The following is a 16,810-nucleotide window of genomic DNA, read 5'->3' on the forward strand; positions in this document are numbered from 1 at the left end:
AGAGCGCCCCATCCTTCTCACCGCTGCTGCCACCCAACATGTCCCCCACCCGAGCAACTGCCATCAGCAACTCACAGCACCACTCACCCCCAAATCCTCCCCCTTTGAGGGGGTCTCAGCATGGAGGAAACCATCCCCCAACCCACACAGCGATCCCATCACACAGCCTCTCCCTGCTCAGCCACGATGCTCCGAGCCTGACCCCTGGCTATTGCAGCACCGGGGATCCTCCAAAAAACCAACACTTTGGGCAAGAGATGAGCGTGTTAAGAGCCCGGGAGGAAGAACAATCTCGATTTCCACCACTGATCTCTACATCTCTACTGGCCTTGAATGGAAATGCACCAACGGAAAGAAGAAACCCCCAACCTTGGGCTTGCCGCCAGCTCTGACTGCAGTCAAGCAACGAGACCCCACAAACCCCCATCCCCCCCGACCCAAATGGCAACGCAAATGCTTCACATCCCGTCCCCACGTCCCAAACTCCCTCTGTTACAGTCTCTCACTGGAATAATAAAATTTCCCTTAAGGTTTTTGAAAATAAGCTGCTGAGAGGTGTCTCTCTCTATTTATATAAAGTGCAATCCGCAGCTGCTGACATCCGTCCTTACTCCCGTTTGACTCCTGCCGTGCAGGCAGAGGGCTGGGAAAGGCAGAGCTGCCTCCGCCCTTGGCTGACACCAGGGACCTGTGAGCGACTGCATCGCTGCTAACGAACCACCTATTAACGAGAGGAGAATTAAAGCCAGCGGCAGAGGAGTGTCAGGCCCCTTGGGGATGCTGAAGCTGGTGCAGCTGCTGCCGAGTGCCACATTTCCACTCCGAGCAGAGGCAGAAAACATCCTTCCAGGTGTTTCGGGGCCTCGCAGGAGTCTCCAATCGCATTTTTCAGGACACTGTGAGCCTTCACGTGCTCTGTTTCGAGCACCTGATGTTAAAACAAAAAGAGAGTGGAAAGGAGAAAAAACATATGAAGAGGGAAAGATATCTTGATCCATATTTTGCTGTAGTGCTGGTGAAGGCAAGAGCCATCGGCTCTGCTGGGGCCGGGCTGCCCCTTCCCTTCCCCTCATCAAGAAGCAAGTGTCGGTGACCCCCAGCTGCGGGGCTGACATGAAAAATGGCTGAAACGTGGCTGGAGAGGCCACGGAGCACCCCAAAACGTGGTGCAGGCTGCAAGAGAGGAGTGTGGATGGGGCTGAGCTTACAGGTGAGCCCAGGAGCTGTTGATGGACCATCCCTGCTCCTCTTCTGGGACACACCAGAGACACAACCAGGTCACAACATCTTCTGCTGCAGGGCACTGGGGTGCTGAGCTGCAACCTGCCGCAGTGCAAGTCAGGCCAGGAAAACCGGGGAGACTGAGGCGAATCACACAAGTTTCACCTTCCCATCTATGAGCTTCTCCAAGGCTGCCCTTAACCATCTGGGACGTGTTGAGGGAGCACACCACACGGGAGAGGGCAACCCGTGTCCTTCCCTCTGGTTACAGGCCGGGATTGAAGCAGGACGGAGCAGCGAGTTGAGCGCAGAGGTCGGGTGATCACACGGACGTAACAGCATTTCGCTTTGGTGGGAGAGAAACCAGCTCCGAAAACAGCCCCACAAACACGGTCCCAGCAGCGTTTCCCGCGAAGGAAAGCTCTTGGTGGGATGAACCTTGGAACGCAGCCCGGAGCCAGGGCGTGAGTGCGGACGGGATGGGGGTTTAAGGCAGTTATGTTGAGGCCCACGGGCAAACCCAGCGTGGGCAGGTTTGGCTCGGGGAGGGCGACGAGGCAGAGCGGGGACTCCGGCCCACCGTGCAGCCCCAGCTCCGGCACACGCAGGCTGGGCTGGCCTTCGCTTGGCTGCACGTAGACGAAGGGTTCCTGTCTCCTTCCTCCACTCTGCAAAACGTGAAGCGATCTCGAGAGAAGGCCTCGACACCCATCGCACCGGCACCAAAAGCTGAACTGCTGCCTGCTCCCCTGGCAGGGACCAGGCCCCACGAAGAACTGGCTCTCGGCAGACTGCGTCCACACTTGGATGCTTTTGGGAAAGAGGTTTATTTGATCAGCAAAGGCTCACGTAGCCAACCTCGGGGTGCTACTGCAGCAGATCTCCAGGATCAGCGAACAAGACCCCGAAGGGCAGGAGGAAAAGTCCCAAAGTGCTTATGAAAAGGCCAGGCCAGGCTCAGAGACTCCACTGCTGCCGTCGGTGCTGCAGCGGCTGTAGAAAACCGCCGGCCAAGGCAGCCCGCTTGAACGCACGAGCCCCGGGCATTGCCAGCCCCTGCTGTGCGGCAGATGGACCACTCCCAAGCCCCAAACATGCTCCCTGTCTTCAGAGGTTTAGCAGCGCCTGCGGTGTGCCACACAGGGTGGAAAAGGACACCAAGAACAAGACCGCAACAGCCAACTCCCCCGTGGCCGTGGCACGGGACCCTGCACGGTGCTATGAACGGGGGAAGGACCCTCCGGGTCCATCCTCTTCCCTGCTCACACCTCTCGGAGGGCAGGGCTGAAGGTGGTGAGCAGAGCAAAGCAAAGAGCTCATCACCGGACGACACCTGAAAGTCCTCAGTAGTAGCCACAGGGCAAGATGAGCCAGGACGTGGTGTGTGGGAGGGGAGGAGGAGGGCTGCCCCGCGGGAGAAAGGATGGGGACAACAGCGGTGACTGGAGCTGCCCCGATGCTGGGAACAACCTCTCTGCGGTCAAACACCTCCAACCTGACCTCACTACGGTCCCCCCGCGTGGGCAGACAGGGCCAGAGGGCCAGAGGGAAAAGGGAATGGGAAAGTGGGGGCTAAATGAAAAAAAAAAAAAAAAAAAAAAAGAAAAAAGCCTCACACGGCAAATCTAAAACACTTTCATTTTAAATAACAATAATTATAATTAAAAAGAATGGTTGCCCTTGGCTAGAAAAGGGGCAGAGCCACTAGCCAACGTGCCATTCCTCAGTGTACGATCCTAGGGAGTGTCTTTACAGAAGCTGTGAGATCCTGTTCCCCGTCGCTCGGTCAAGTTGCTGTGGGGCGAGCAGGAAGGGAGGGGGAAATGTGCCCGTCCAAATCCAGGACGTCCCTTTTGCTCCGCGGGAGGGAGGCCGGAGTCAATAGCAAAAGGCATTTTGCACTCGCAGCCCTGCCAAAAAAGTCACCCTCTGCCCTCACCCGCCTCCGGCTGAAGTTTGGAGAGCCGAGGGAGCCCGGCTGCCTCCTGCTTCTAGATGAACTTGAAGCATTTTGTCTTGTCATGGGGCAGGCGGGTCTTGAAAAGGACCGAGTCCACGCGGAACTGGGTGTACAGGAGGGGCATGTACCCGTACACCTTGACGAAGAAGTTGATGCACTTGTGTCGCTCGTGGAAGTGAGAGTCGTCGTGTGAAAGCGCCTGGGGGCACCCAGGACAGCGGAAAGTCCAGCGGGAGGTGACCTGCAAAGAGACGGACAAAGATGGTCACTGCCACACCGCCCACAGCACCCCGGCCCCGGGGGGACATCCTGCCTGTGCCCGAGGCACTGCGCGGGGGGGACGTGGCTTGATGTCCTGTGTGGCATGTTGCAGGCTGGGCACAGATTTGGCTGTGCTCTCCCCAGCTGCCGGCTGTCCCTTGGAGGATGTCCAGGAAAGGAAGGACATGTCCACACCAGCTCTGTCAGAGCAGAGACTTAAAGGGGGACATGATGATCTACTAATGCTTAGCTGCTTTCTTCTGATTTAAGATTTGAGAAGCTGTTTCAGAAAAAAAAAAAAGACCTTGAGAAAGAAACTCCTTTCCTTTCACCAGCTACAGACAGAATCACAGAATGGTTTGGGAGGGAAGGGACTTCTAAAGGCCATCTAGTCCAACTAGACATCTTCAACCAGATCAGGTTGCTCAGAGCGCCATCCAACCTGGCCTGGAATGTTCTCAGGGATGGGGCATCCACCACCTCTCTGGGCAATCTGCGCCAGGGTCTCACCACCCCCACAGGAAAGAATTTCTTCCTAATATCTCATCTAAATCTTCCCTCTTTTACTTTACAGCCATTACCCCTTGTCCTATTGCAACAGGTCCTGCTCAAGAGTCTCTCCCCATCTTTCCTGTAGCCCCTTTAGGCACTGGAAGGGGCTCGGAGGTCTCCGCGGAGCCTTCTCTTCTCCAGGCTGACCCCCCCAACTCTCCCAGCCTGTCCTCCCAGCAGAGGGGCTCCAGCCCTCCCAGCATCTCCGGGGCCCCCTCTGGCCCCACTCCACCAGCCCCATGTCTCTCCTGTGCTGAGGCCCCCGAGCTGGAGGCAGCACTGCGGGGGTGTCTCCCCAGAGCAGAGCGCAGCAGAGGGGCACAATCCCCCCCTCGCCCTGCTGGCCACAGATGCTACAGAAGAGTTAGCCATTCGTGGCACCTCTTGTTTTAGGCACCCAGAGTAAGATCTTTGGAGGGGGCTCCTGTTTTCAGGAGGTGCTGAGGGGACACCTGTTGATTAAAGGGCCTCCTTGTCCGTCTTGAATCAGACATCCTCATTGCAGCGACCGCCCTTTAGTTTTGGTCTGATTCTCATCTCAGCTGCACCAAACTCTACAACCTCCACTTCCATAGTAGCTCCAGATGGGGAGAACACCACACAGAAAAAACACACCCATCATATTTACAGCTGAGACCCATCTCCAAGGCAGCTGGCCTGCGATGGAGAGACATATGCAGGGCTGTAAAGAGCAGTTTGCCAGCAGCGATAAAGAGCAGACTGATCTGCATCCAAAATTCATGCTCAAAACTGTGACATTCATTTGTTATCACAGGGCAGGGAGATTTCAGCTGGGCTGTAGTGTTTGCACCGACAGCTCTCCGCACGCAGATAAACCTAAATGCCTTTGGAAAGCTACACAAATTCAGCAAGGAAACCATTCCTACGTGTGCTGAACGATATGGAAAGAAGGAAATTTGTCTTTTAGGGATCAGCTGCTCGGAAGGGCCTTTTGCTGATCCAGGAAACCCTCTGGTCTGAGCTGCAGCGTAAATCAGACGCCAGTTCATCCACTCGCCATGGAGGGATTTGGCTGTTTCTAAGGGCTGCACTGAGATTTCACACCTTTTTGAACACAGGCTACATCTCCTCGAGACTGGAGAGGGGACGTGCTGACAGCCTCGAGCACATCATGCTTGCAACGCAGCACTTCAGAGACGCGATGCACCTAGATTTTGGTAAGGGCAGTGTGCGCTGCATGGCACAGCTTCTGTGCTGACAGAAAGGGAACTGGATTTCCCCCGGAGCAAAGCAGCCTCCTAACACACCACTTGCCTTTCAATGACATCGCCCAAATCACTGTTTCTCCAGAAACACAAAGCTCAGCACAAACTCCTGCCTGTTGCGTTACCTTTATGGGAGGCTTTCTCGTCAGGTGAGAGACCAGGAAGTTCATGGCGATGTCCTCACAGTTGATGTATTCATCCACCATGTCGCGGATGGCTTGTGGCATCACGTAGGAGTACAGGTAGGCGTAATACTGGAAAGGATAAAAAGGCACAACGTTGCTCAAGGTGGTCCCAAGCAGAGAGCTCAAGGAAGCCAGTGGAGAGACCCCCCATAACGGGGTTAATCCTGCACCGGGAGATCTGCTGTAGCCACAGCAGCAGCAAATCTACCCCATAGCCACCACCTTGACCAAGTCCCAGAGCTCCCGTAGCTTCAGAAATCGAGAAATGGTGGTTTCAGCCCCCTCAGATCTTGCTGTCTTTGCTGCTGCAGAGTCAGCACGGCAGCAGTAGCTAGTGCATTACCTTCCCACTGCGATATGGTAGCTCAGGACAGTCTTCTCAGAAAAACATCCCATTCTTTTCTCAAGGTCTGTTTGCCTGCTGTTGCCTCTCCCCTACAGCAAGGCGCATGCCATGGAGCCACCTTCTTTCTGCACTGCTCCCTCCCAACAGAAACCAGCCACCTCCCACACCTACCAGCCAGCCTATGCCACCGCGCAGCTGCAGAAACCCATGACTTCCCCATTAATTGCCCATTGCCAACACTTTGAGTCTGTGAGATTCAAGATGCCCCAGTAAAGACACAGGGCGGGCAATCCCATGGCCTGCCTCGCCCTCGCCATGACCGAGAGCATCGCTGAAATGCGCTTGGCCCCACACTCCATCCACCTGCTTCAGCGCCGTGGTGCTTCTCATGTGGCATAAAAATATGCTGCTCCTCGAGGAGACCATTCGGTGGGACACAGACCAGTTGCTGGCTGTGTTTCAGTTTGGAGGAAGCGAGGGAAAGGAAGGGGTGAGCTCCAAAATTTGTTCTTTAAAAAACCACCCCCACTAACATACAGACTCTGGCTACTCTGAGAAGGAATGGAAAGCTCAGGGCTTTGCAGCCACAATATCTCACCTTATGGAAGAAGGCAGCACCAGTGAGCACCATAGAGAGCTCGCAAGAGTAGTTGGAGTTGTAGAGCCAGGACTGATGGGGGATGTCCCATGCGTGGTAGCGGCCCGGGAAGCCAACGATGCGGTCCCTTGCCTCTCTCCAGACACTGCAAACACAAAGCCTTTCAGTGAGACACAAACCCGGGGAGCGTGTCTGGAGATGAGCATGGCTCTGGCTGAGAACCACTACACACAGGGCTGTGCCCGCGACGCCAGCAGACCAGCTCCCAAGGGCGGCTGCAAGAGACGGAGATGCCTATACATAAAAAAGTCTGGCAACTGCTCATCCAAAGAATGGCCAACATACACTGTACTTTGGGCAAAAACAATAAATGTCATTAAAATGTGCAACTACCTTGCTTTAAAGTCCATTTAATTTTTTTTAAAATAAAAATACAGAAAATTCCAACATGCAAAAGACATCTCTTTATGTAGACTGTTGAGTACAAGCTTGCCCACCTCCATAGCACCTACTTCCACTGTTGGTAGGAGGGACCAACTGGTTGTCACAGCTGCCTGAGTGACACATGAACAAGGTCTCTCCCTGAGATAACTCTGATTTCTTTCCTACTGTAGTGCAGGAAAGGGCTGAACGCAGAAATCTTGGATTTAACGGACAGGCAGAATTTATTGACCTTCCCTTGTTAAAGGTTAAAAGCTGTCAGGGGTGAACTGAAGCATCCCTCGGCCAGCTCTCCCAAACACAGGCTGTGAGCACAGACCGACATTGCTCGGTACAAAGCTGAGCTTCTCCCCTTGGTCCTCTCCTAGAGGCACGTTCAAGTTGCTTATTCACAGGGAAAGTGCTCCTAACTCATAAACTCGGGATTTTTTAACGCATAAGGGCTGTCCTGTAAGTTTAAAAGAAAACTAACAAAAAAGCCCAGTGGCCCAAAACTAGTTTCTGAATTACAGAGAGAATGGAAAACTTAAGAGCTCAGATAGAAAGGCAGAGAAAGAGGCAGCGAAAGGCAGCAAGAGGGGAACCTCTTATGTTTGCCACCAGCTTCCCACAGCCCATGCAGGGGCATCACTGCATGACACGTACGCCAGCGCTGCTTCTCTCTTATTTCCCTCTACAAAAAGACCAGAGCAGCCAGGGCTTGGCCTGGGAAGAACCTCAGGTCTCTTGGCCCCTTCCACCAAATCCCTGGGACTTTCCATCTCCCAGAAGCTCAGTTTCCTCCTCTGTAAAGTCAAGATACCATCAAGCTCCCTTTAGGAAAGCTGCTGAGATGCTGAAGATCCCGGTGTTTCCAGACAGAAGATGTGGAGTGCCAAACCGCCAGCTTCCCATCCCAAACCAGCACCGGGTGGCTTTCCAGGCTCTGTCCATACAGGAAAACCCTCTGGGGCTGTAAGCGCATCCTTCACCCTAAAACGTACTCTCAGTGGGGCCATAAGTAGCGACCAGTGACAGGACAAGGGGTAATGGATTCAAGCTGGAACACAAGAGGTTCCACTTAAATTTGAGAAGAAACTTCTTCTCAGTGAGGGTGACAGAGCACTGGAACAGGCTGCCCAGGGAGGTTGTGGAGTCTCCTTCTCTGGAGACATTCAAAACTCGCCTGGACGCCTTCCTGTGCAACCTCATCTAGGTGTTCCTGCTCCGACAGGGGGATTGGACTAGATGATCTCTTGAGGTCCCTTCCAATCCCTAGCATACTGTGATACTGTGATACTGTGATAAGGAATTAAATCCTGAGGTTCACACATGAGAGCGTGGGCTTGCTTAATATTCTGCTCCCATCTGAAGCTCACTCTCCTCGAGAGAAATCCCACAGGATAGCTGCAATACTGGCAGGAATAATTAAGAAAAATGTCAGCGCCTAACGCCTAACCTGGGAAATAAATCCAGGTTCCATGGGCAAAGGTGCTGGCTTCCTTCAGATCGTCTGATCCCATCTCCCGCACGGTTAGTGTCCAAGCTGCATCTCCAAACCCAGTGACTCCAGACTACAAGAAACAAGTCCCAGGACAGAGCCTGCTGGACACGGAAGGGTTTCCCTTTCTTCACAGCCACAAAATAGGGCAGAAAGTGGCCTTTTTGTTTTTTTTTTTTTTGTTTTGGGTTTTTTTTTTTCCCTCGTGGATGTGAGTTCCCAGTTCCTCCCACAGCCCCAGTTCCGCTGAGAGCTACAGAAGTGATGGCTGCAGGGCAATCACAGGCTGCTGATGAGACCGAGTTTCCGAGAGCTCTGAGCTTTCATTACACTTACCGGCACAGCCAGGAGCAAAAATGTGTTTATTGTTATATCCTCTACTCAAATTAATGAAACTCCGATATAACCTGGTAATGAAAACCGAGTAATTAACACAGCCAGCAGCTTTCCTGGCACCATCATCCCGGCAAGCGCTTGTTTGCTGCAGTTTCTGTCGATCCAGTGTGATTGTTTTGAAAAGCCAAAGTCGAAACTACTCATCCCCTTTCACTTCTCCCACGTCTCACTTTCCTATGAACGTGACACTTTTTCCTTCCCAGATTAGCCACAAAAATAAGGGTATCTCTAGAGAATCCTTTTGGGAGTGCTCCTCAGACAGGTTTGCTTGAGGTACTCACCTCCAGCTCACTCCTGAGCAGCAAATGGAGCAAAAAGAGGCTCTTGGCCCCAAGAATTACAGCCCGAAGGAAAGTTTCAACAAGACACAGTTGTTACGGGCAGAGGTTCACTCAATTGCCGAGACACCGTCTCTTCCCTGGCTGAACACGTTAGCACAGGGAGGCTTTGTGGGAACGAGGTGTTTGTAAGCAGGGAAATGAGTGAGAATAACATACAGCACTTACAGTTTTCATTTGATGCTCTCCAGGGCTAATTGGAAAAGCCTCAGCCCAGCCCTGTGGATGAGCAAAGGAAAACAGAGACCAAAGAGAGGGAGAAAATGGCCCAGTTCAGATAAAGAGCCTGAAACGGGGCACGGAAGGGAAACCAGGAGTCCTGACGCCCACTCCCCTGCTTTAATCACGTTAACACCTCGTTTCTCATCTCTCAGCCAGAGCTGGGTTTCCAGGCATTTTGTGCCTTTTAATCTTCCTCCCAAACATGAGCCAACACGTTGTGGTGACAGCAGAGAGCTGGTCCCCATCTCCCACCCCCCAGCCAGCTGCCGGCTGCTCTTGGATTAGCAATCGTAGCCCCCGCTCATGGCCCGGCAGGCTGACGAGCTGCAGCCAAATGAGCTCCAGTGCTCTCTCCTCGTGCCATCCTCACTCCCCAGCACCTCTCTGGCAGCCAACGAGGTTTAGCTGTACCAGCTGCAGGAGCAGCTGCAGAAATTCCCACGGCAGGAGCCCACGTAACGGCTTTCTCCCTTGGCCCTGAAATCAGGAAGCTTTTTGCCAGGGCAAAGTCAAGGGGAAATGTAGATGATGGAGCAGAAGTGGGGTGGGAATGAGAGCAATCAGCACCAGCCTTTTCTGTGTAACATCTGTCTTTTCCGTGCTCTGCAGCAAAAAGTGCCAAAATAGCTGTCACATCCCAATGTCACAACGAGCAAAGAGGACGGCAGCCCACCGCGAGCACACGAGCATCATGTCCTGCAGCGGCTGCAAACGTCCTGGCCTTGCCAACGGCATGTGAAGGATGGAGCGCAACAGCCTCTTGGGTTTGTTTTCCAGTTCCCTTCCACTCTAGGAAGCCACGCACCCCCAAAACCATTATGGGATCATCATCAGCACAGCAAAAGCTGCAGAGTTGAGGTTAGGAAGCGTGAGAATCAGGGTTGCCTGGACAGCCTGAAATCAGCCCACCCGCCTGCACTCATTAAACAGTTCATTAGTGCGTATTACTCCTCCAAGAAATTGAGTGGGAAAGCAATGGGAAGGGATGTGCTAGTCCTAATTCTGGCCCCAGCTTTAGCCACGAGGCCACGCTGCATCTGAGCAGGCCCTGGATGCAGAAAACATCTCTTTGTGTCCAAAGGCTCCATGTGTGGAGGCCACTCACCGGAACCCAAACATGATCTCGTCGTGGCGAAGGTGAGCATCATCATCAATGGACAGGATGGCCTCCGTCTCGATCTCATCCCACGGCAGGAACCGGTTGTTCAGGCTGTTTTTCTCTGTGCGGACAACCTATGAGATGAACACACGATAGTTATGGTGGCTGTACGTGCACAGAGAAGCGATTTAGGGGCTGGGGCCGCACACTCCAGCTGCAGCGGTCCAGCATTTCGGCACTGCTTCATAGCCCCTGAGATAGGGAAATGCTTTCTAAGCAAAAACCATGAGCTCGCTGGTGCCAGCTCCAGCTTCCAGCCCTTCTACCTGCCTGTCTCGCAGGACTGCCAAAGCTGAACCCAAGCCCCGTGATGGCAGGTACCAGCTGTAACGGCTGCGCTTGCCGTCGCCTGCCCTCTCGGCGCAGGGGGGCTCTGCAATAACGAAGCGTCAGCCAGAGGCGGAAAGGCAGGAGCCATGGCTGGTCTCTCCTAGGGCCATTGAAGAAATGGCCCTTGCAGTATTTCTCTCGGAATTGTTTCTGCAACTATCCACGATTTCTGCCTTGGACACAATTCGTTTGCAATCCCTCCCTCTCGCCAAACTCTTCCAGCCCCCCACTGTGCAACTTCCCTTATCCCCAGCCAGACGCGTGTGAAGTCACACTGAATTTCTCCCTCTTCTTGACTTTCCCTTCCACACTGGACCCTTTCCCTCCCTTGCTTTTACACTTTTCGCCTGCCCAGGATGATCCGCAGTCACTCAGTTCATCCCGGGCTTCCCATCCCATTCAATTCCTCCAGTCATTTCTCTGGCTCTCCTCTGAACAATCCCTCTTGATTTAAAAATAAAGTCCAGCCTGGTGAAAAGAATAAGGCGTCACGGCAATAAAACTCCATTAAACAAGATTACATTTGATCACATAAAAAAAAGCCCACACTGAAACCATTAACAGTGGAAAATATTTGTATTGGGGATGTGCATGACAGCTGCTATGATTAAGCTCCCGTGTAAAGGCAGTGTTAGCGCTTTCATCTGTCAATAGCTGCTGGGGGGGGGGCGGAATGGAATATTCGACAAGAATGCATTAAAATATTTTACTGAAGATCCATCAAAAGCACGAACAATTTATTGCAGGGAGGTGAACAACTGATGCAGCTCTAAGCCACGGTGGAGCAGGGCCAGAGCCGAGCCGGCAGCTCTCCCACCCCAGGAGAGCTGCACTGCAATTAGCGCCCGTAGAAGGCGGCAAAAACGGAAACAGACAATGCTGGCGCAGGAATTTCCTCCCCCTTTCCCTCCCAAGGTGGAGAAGCATGGCAAAAATCAGCACAGCGTTTGTATTTACTTTTAGAGTTAGCGTAAGCCAGCAGATACTCCCAGGGATATCTTCTCTATCTGGGAACTGCTGGAAAAGAGAGGTTGCAGGAATCACAGGGGGAAAGTGCAATGAGGAGGGAAGCGGGAGAGGAGACAACTGCACATGCTGATTTGGGGAAGGGAGCTGGTAAGCCAGGAATTAAAAAACCAGGAGGTTTGGAATGGTACAGCCCTAAGGCGCTGGGCCAGGAGGCCAAGGAAGACCTGGATACAAGGAGACCACACAAAGCCAGCAGGCTTTGAGAAAACCAGCTCCACAGAAGCAATACCAAACCCAACAGGCTGTGGGCATCCTCTGGATGTGCCAACCAGGGAAGGAGGAGCTAAGACTGGCTCCCAAATTGACTACAAGGAGAATTTAAATCTTCTCCTACACCACCATGGCTGTATCCATAACTGGCTTTAGCAAACTCAAGTGCTCTCGCAGCCGCACCAGGAGAAGCAGGTCTGCTGGCCCAGAAAGAGGGGACATAGCTCTAGATGGGGCAGCTGGGCCCCGCTCAGAGATGCTTTTTGGACTGGAAGAGCACTTTGGCAAACTGACCCAAACGACAAAGCCAAGAACATCGCAGAGGGCAGCAAAGCAGACCTTGGTGGGGGCCGCTGAATGCCTCCAGCGGGATGTGGGCATTTCACCTTCTTAATTAAGAGCCATTAGCCCCAATTTCCAACCATTTTCTAATTAATCATCCAGTGCATCATTGCATTTACAGGATCTGATTTTATGACGTAAGTGGTTAAACGCCTTAGGAAATTTTCTGCCTCCCACACCTGGCCGGCTCCTTTCCCCGTCAGTGCACACGCAACCCACCCCGCACAGCAGCTCTCAACTGTTTCACGAAGGCTTCAGGATCAACACTGATTGCAAAAACCTCCAGAGAGCAGTTTTCATGGTTTCTGTCACAGGCAATGGCTCCTCCAGTAAAGTCCAGCCTGGACCATTTGGGAACTGGTCGTCACTCTCTCCAGCTCAACAGCAATATAAGATGGCTTTCTGAAAGCAGCACCATTTCTCCTGATGGAGTCTTCAGACCACCAATTTTTTCCTCCCGTTGCAGACCCTGCCTTCTAGGAAGTTTGCAAACTTATTAAACCCAGCACTGATACATAATTTAGTCTTCTGCTAAAGAGCACATGCTACGCTGCCTCGTGGCCGTTACGATGGTATTTCCCCCGAAAGCCTGATCTCAGTGAAGTCTGTGGGTGTCTCACTCATTAGGATTAGCAGAAGTTGGACTGAGTCCACAGTAAATGGATATGCCTTCCAGGCAAGGTCCTGCCTTGCCAGTTGAAGATGTATGGGTGGATAACCTCCAGCTCTTCGAGGAGTCAGTCTATAGGACCCCCTGGGAAAGTGCCCTCAGGGACAAGGGAGCAGAACAGAGCTGGCAGATCTTTAAGGACACTTTCTATACAGCACAAGAGCTCTCGATCCCCGGGTGTAAGAAATCAGGAAAGGAAGGCAAGAGACCGGCATGGCTGACTTGAGACCTACTGGCCAAACTGAAGGGCAAGAAGGAAACGCACAGGCAGTGGAAGCAGCTACAGGTATCCTGGGAAGAGTATAGGGACACTGCCCGGTTGTGTAGGGATGGGGTCAAAAAGGCCAAGGCACAGCTGGAGCTGAACTTGGCAAAGGACGCAAAGAATAATTAGAAGGACTTCTACAGGTATGTCAGCCAGAAAAGGAAGGCCAAAGAAGGCGCAGCCACCCTGATGAGCAAGACTGGCAAACTCATAACAACAGATGAGGAGAAGGCTGAGGGACTCAACAACTTCTTTGCCTCAGTCTTCACTGGCAACCTCTCTTCCCACACCTCTCAAGTGGACGGACCACAGGACAGGGACTGGGGGAGCAAAGTCCCTCTGAGAGGAGATCAGGTTTGTGACCACCTGAGGAACCTGAACAGAAGTCTATGGGACTTGACAAGATGCATCCCAGAGTCCTGAGGGAATTGGCTGATGCAGTTGCCCAGCCACTCTCCATGAGATTTGAAAAGTCATGGCAGTCAGGTGAAGTCCCCAGTGACCGGACAAAGGGAAACACTGAACCCATTTTTAAAAAGGGTAGAAAGGAGGACCCTGGGAACTACTGACCTGTCAGCCTCACCTCTGTGCCTGGCAAGATCATGGAACAGATCCTCCTAGAAGCTATGCTAAGACACATGGAGGACAGGGAGGTGATTCAAGACAGCCAGCATGGCTTCACCAAGGGCAACTCCTGCCTGACCAACCTAGTGGCCCTTGATGATGGAATGACTACATCAGTGGACAAGGGAAGACATACAGATGTTGTCTATCTGGACTTCTGCAAGGCCTTTGGCACAGTCCCTCACAATATCCTTCTCTCTAAATTGGAGAGTTATGGATTTGATGGGTGGACCAACCATATCCCGGGCTGCATCCCCAGCAGCGTGGCCAGCAGGGCGAGGGGGGGATTGTGCCCCTCTGCCGCGCTCTGCTCTGCTCTGCTCTGGGGAGACCCCCCCGCAGTGCTGCCTCCAGCTCGGGGCCCTCAGCACAGGAGAGACATGGAGCTGGTGGAGCGGGGCCAGAGGGGGCCCCGGAGATGCTGGGAGGGCTGGAGCCCCTCTGCTGGGAGGACAGGCTGGGAGAGGTGGGGGAGTCAGCCTGGAGAAGAGAAGGCTCTGGGGAGACCTCCGAGCCCCTTCCAGTGCCTAAAGGGGCTACAGGAAAGATGGGGAGAGACTCTTGAGCAGGACCTGTTGCAATAGGACAAGGGGTGATGGCTGTAAAGTAAAAGAGGGAAGATTTAGATGAGATATTAGGAAGAAATTTTTTCCTGTGGGGGTGGTGAGACCCTGGCGCAGATTGCCCAGAGAGGTGGTGGCTGCCCCATCCCTGAGAACATTCCAGGCCAGGTTGGATGGAGCTCTGAGCAACCTGGTCTAGATGAAGATGTCCCTGCTCATTGCAGAAGTGTTGGACTAGATGGTCTTTAATGGTCCCTTTCCACCCAAACTATTCTGTGATTCTATAAAGGACAAAAGAAGAACGAGCACCACCAGGCTGAGCAACAGAAACCCCTCTCTGCCTCACCGATGGGCTGGGAAGGCGATACTGCTTTGATTTTATCAGACTCCTATTCACCCCGGGTCTTCATTTCAGCTTCTCAGGAAAGATTTGGGTACTGCATCTGCAAATGTCAACTTATTTCTGCTCCCCAAAGCTGAAAACGGCAGCACGGAGGTTTTGCCCACAGCACTGTCCCGCATTTGTGTCCCATCACGCCTGAAGCTTTGCAGGTCTGGAAGTGCCACTGTTCAGGTTTTGCATTTCACAGAAAATAGGTGTACTCCTGCCTTTCATCTGGGAGTACTTAAGATTTAAGCAGCCTGTAAATCGATAGATCCCAAAGAGAAACCCGGCAAACTTATCGATTGACTTGTTTTCCCGTAACTTGCCGAACAATAACATGATGCAACTACTGTCTGTTGAGAAAGCGAAGCGGATCCTGCCTGAAACATCTGAAATTGGGCATCCCAGAGGACAGAGAGATCAGCGCACCATCATTAAACTCTTCCCTAAGGAGAAGGATGCTACAAAGGAGCCGGATGCCTCCAAGCCTTGATAAGCACATTGAATTCATCGCATTAGCTCCAGCATAAGTTAGAAGCAACTTAAAGCTATTGCCTTTGATGGCTTGTTTTCAAAGAAACTACCCCCATTTACAGGATTTTTAGGATGCAGCTAATTTTCATCAGACAACTATTCAGTGGCTTTTGTAAACCCCTGCACTTTCCCATGGGCGACTGCACCAAGGAAGCACATGGGGACCTGCAGGCAGCGATCTCAGATGGGAACGATGGGGCTGAGATTCCAAACCTTCCTCCCATCTCTCTGTCGTCCCCCCCCCGAGACGGTTCAAGCACGGTGCCTCCCCAGGCAAGACCAGGTTTTGATCTCAACCGCAGACGCAGAAACGAGGGCACCACGTTATTAGACAGAAAATATAACTCTTGAGAAAGATAAAAGTCCATTTTCAGGAAACTCTTCTGCTTTAATACAAGTAACTAATCTTGTAAAAACAGGTTAGGGGGAACGGGAAGAGTATTTGATTCAGGGACTTGAAACGTTTCTACCTCTTCTAAAGTTTTTACATTTCAATAGGCCTCTAAACCCACCAGATTTCTCAGGCATGAAATGGCCATTACGGGCACAAACGTACTCAGCAGCTTATTAGGCTGAGTGAAAAAAGAAGGGTTATACCAGCAAAGTATAAAAAAAGTCCAATCCTCTCCCTCACGTGGCATTAAGTGAGATTTAGCAATTTTTCATGACTTCATCACACACTACAGCCCAATGACACCTTATTGTGCCATGTCCCCAGCCGCAGGTATCTCAAAGCACGAATTAATCTTCCTCCACCACATGTGGGGCTGGGTGGAGAAAGACAGAAGACACTACAGTGACCACAGATCTATACGTACAGACAAGCGGCACATCATGTTGCCAAATTCAGGGATTTACAGGCCAGAGGAGGTCATCTTGATCATCTTGTGTGACCTCCTTACATGGTGGACCAGGGCACTCAATGCAGCCACCCTCCCTCTGGCAGACTCATCACATGGCACCATAAAACAGCGGTGAAACAACTCAGACAAAATTACAAAGCCATGAGAGCAAACTTCACGGCACCAGTTGAACTCTAAGTGCTTTCTGGATAACCAACAGCAGACAGCTGGTAGGGTTCACAGCAGTAAGTTAAGCCAAAAAAGACCCTGAAGTCACCTACATTAACCTCCTGGGTGACCCAGGCCACAGGGACCTTGTCTCAGACCCGAGCTGTGGCCAGCAGAAGCATCTCTGCTGGAAAGGTACCCTGTATCCATTTGAAGACATCAAGAGTGGGGGAATCCACCTTGCCTCTGAGATGTTCACTCTCAAACGTTAACAACTCGCTCCTCGTTGTGAGTTATCTGCCTTTGACTCCTAGCCACGGCTCCTCGGTGAGCTTCTTCCACCCCAGAAAAGTACACAGGTACCATAACAGAATCACAGAATCTCCGAGATTGGAAAAGACCTGTAAGATCATCCAGTCCAATCATTCACCTCACACCGCCGAGCCCACCACTAACCCATGGC

General features: G+C 52.3%; 1 protein-coding gene across 1 annotated transcript in view; it reads right to left on the reverse strand.

The window, feature by feature from the left end:
- Nucleotides 1-2,840: 2,840 nt before the first annotated feature.
- EXTL3 (exostosin like glycosyltransferase 3) overlaps nt 2,841-16,810 on the reverse strand; it is a 37,912-nt gene continuing 23,942 nt past the window's right edge. The window contains exons 2-5 of the mRNA XM_082480951.1: nt 10,332-10,459; nt 6,350-6,494; nt 5,346-5,474; nt 2,841-3,422 (exon numbers count right to left, since the gene is read on the reverse strand). Coding sequence (XP_082337077.1) covers nt 3,213-3,422; nt 5,346-5,474; nt 6,350-6,494; nt 10,332-10,459 — 612 coding nt within the window. The 3' untranslated portion in view covers nt 2,841-3,212. The remainder of the gene's footprint in view (nt 3,423-5,345; nt 5,475-6,349; nt 6,495-10,331; nt 10,460-16,810) is intronic.

The sequence above is a fragment of the Vanellus vanellus genome, assembly GCF_965231255.1.
Source record: "Vanellus vanellus genome assembly, chromosome: 3".
In the NCBI taxonomy this organism is placed as follows: domain Eukaryota; kingdom Metazoa; phylum Chordata; class Aves; order Charadriiformes; family Charadriidae; genus Vanellus; species Vanellus vanellus.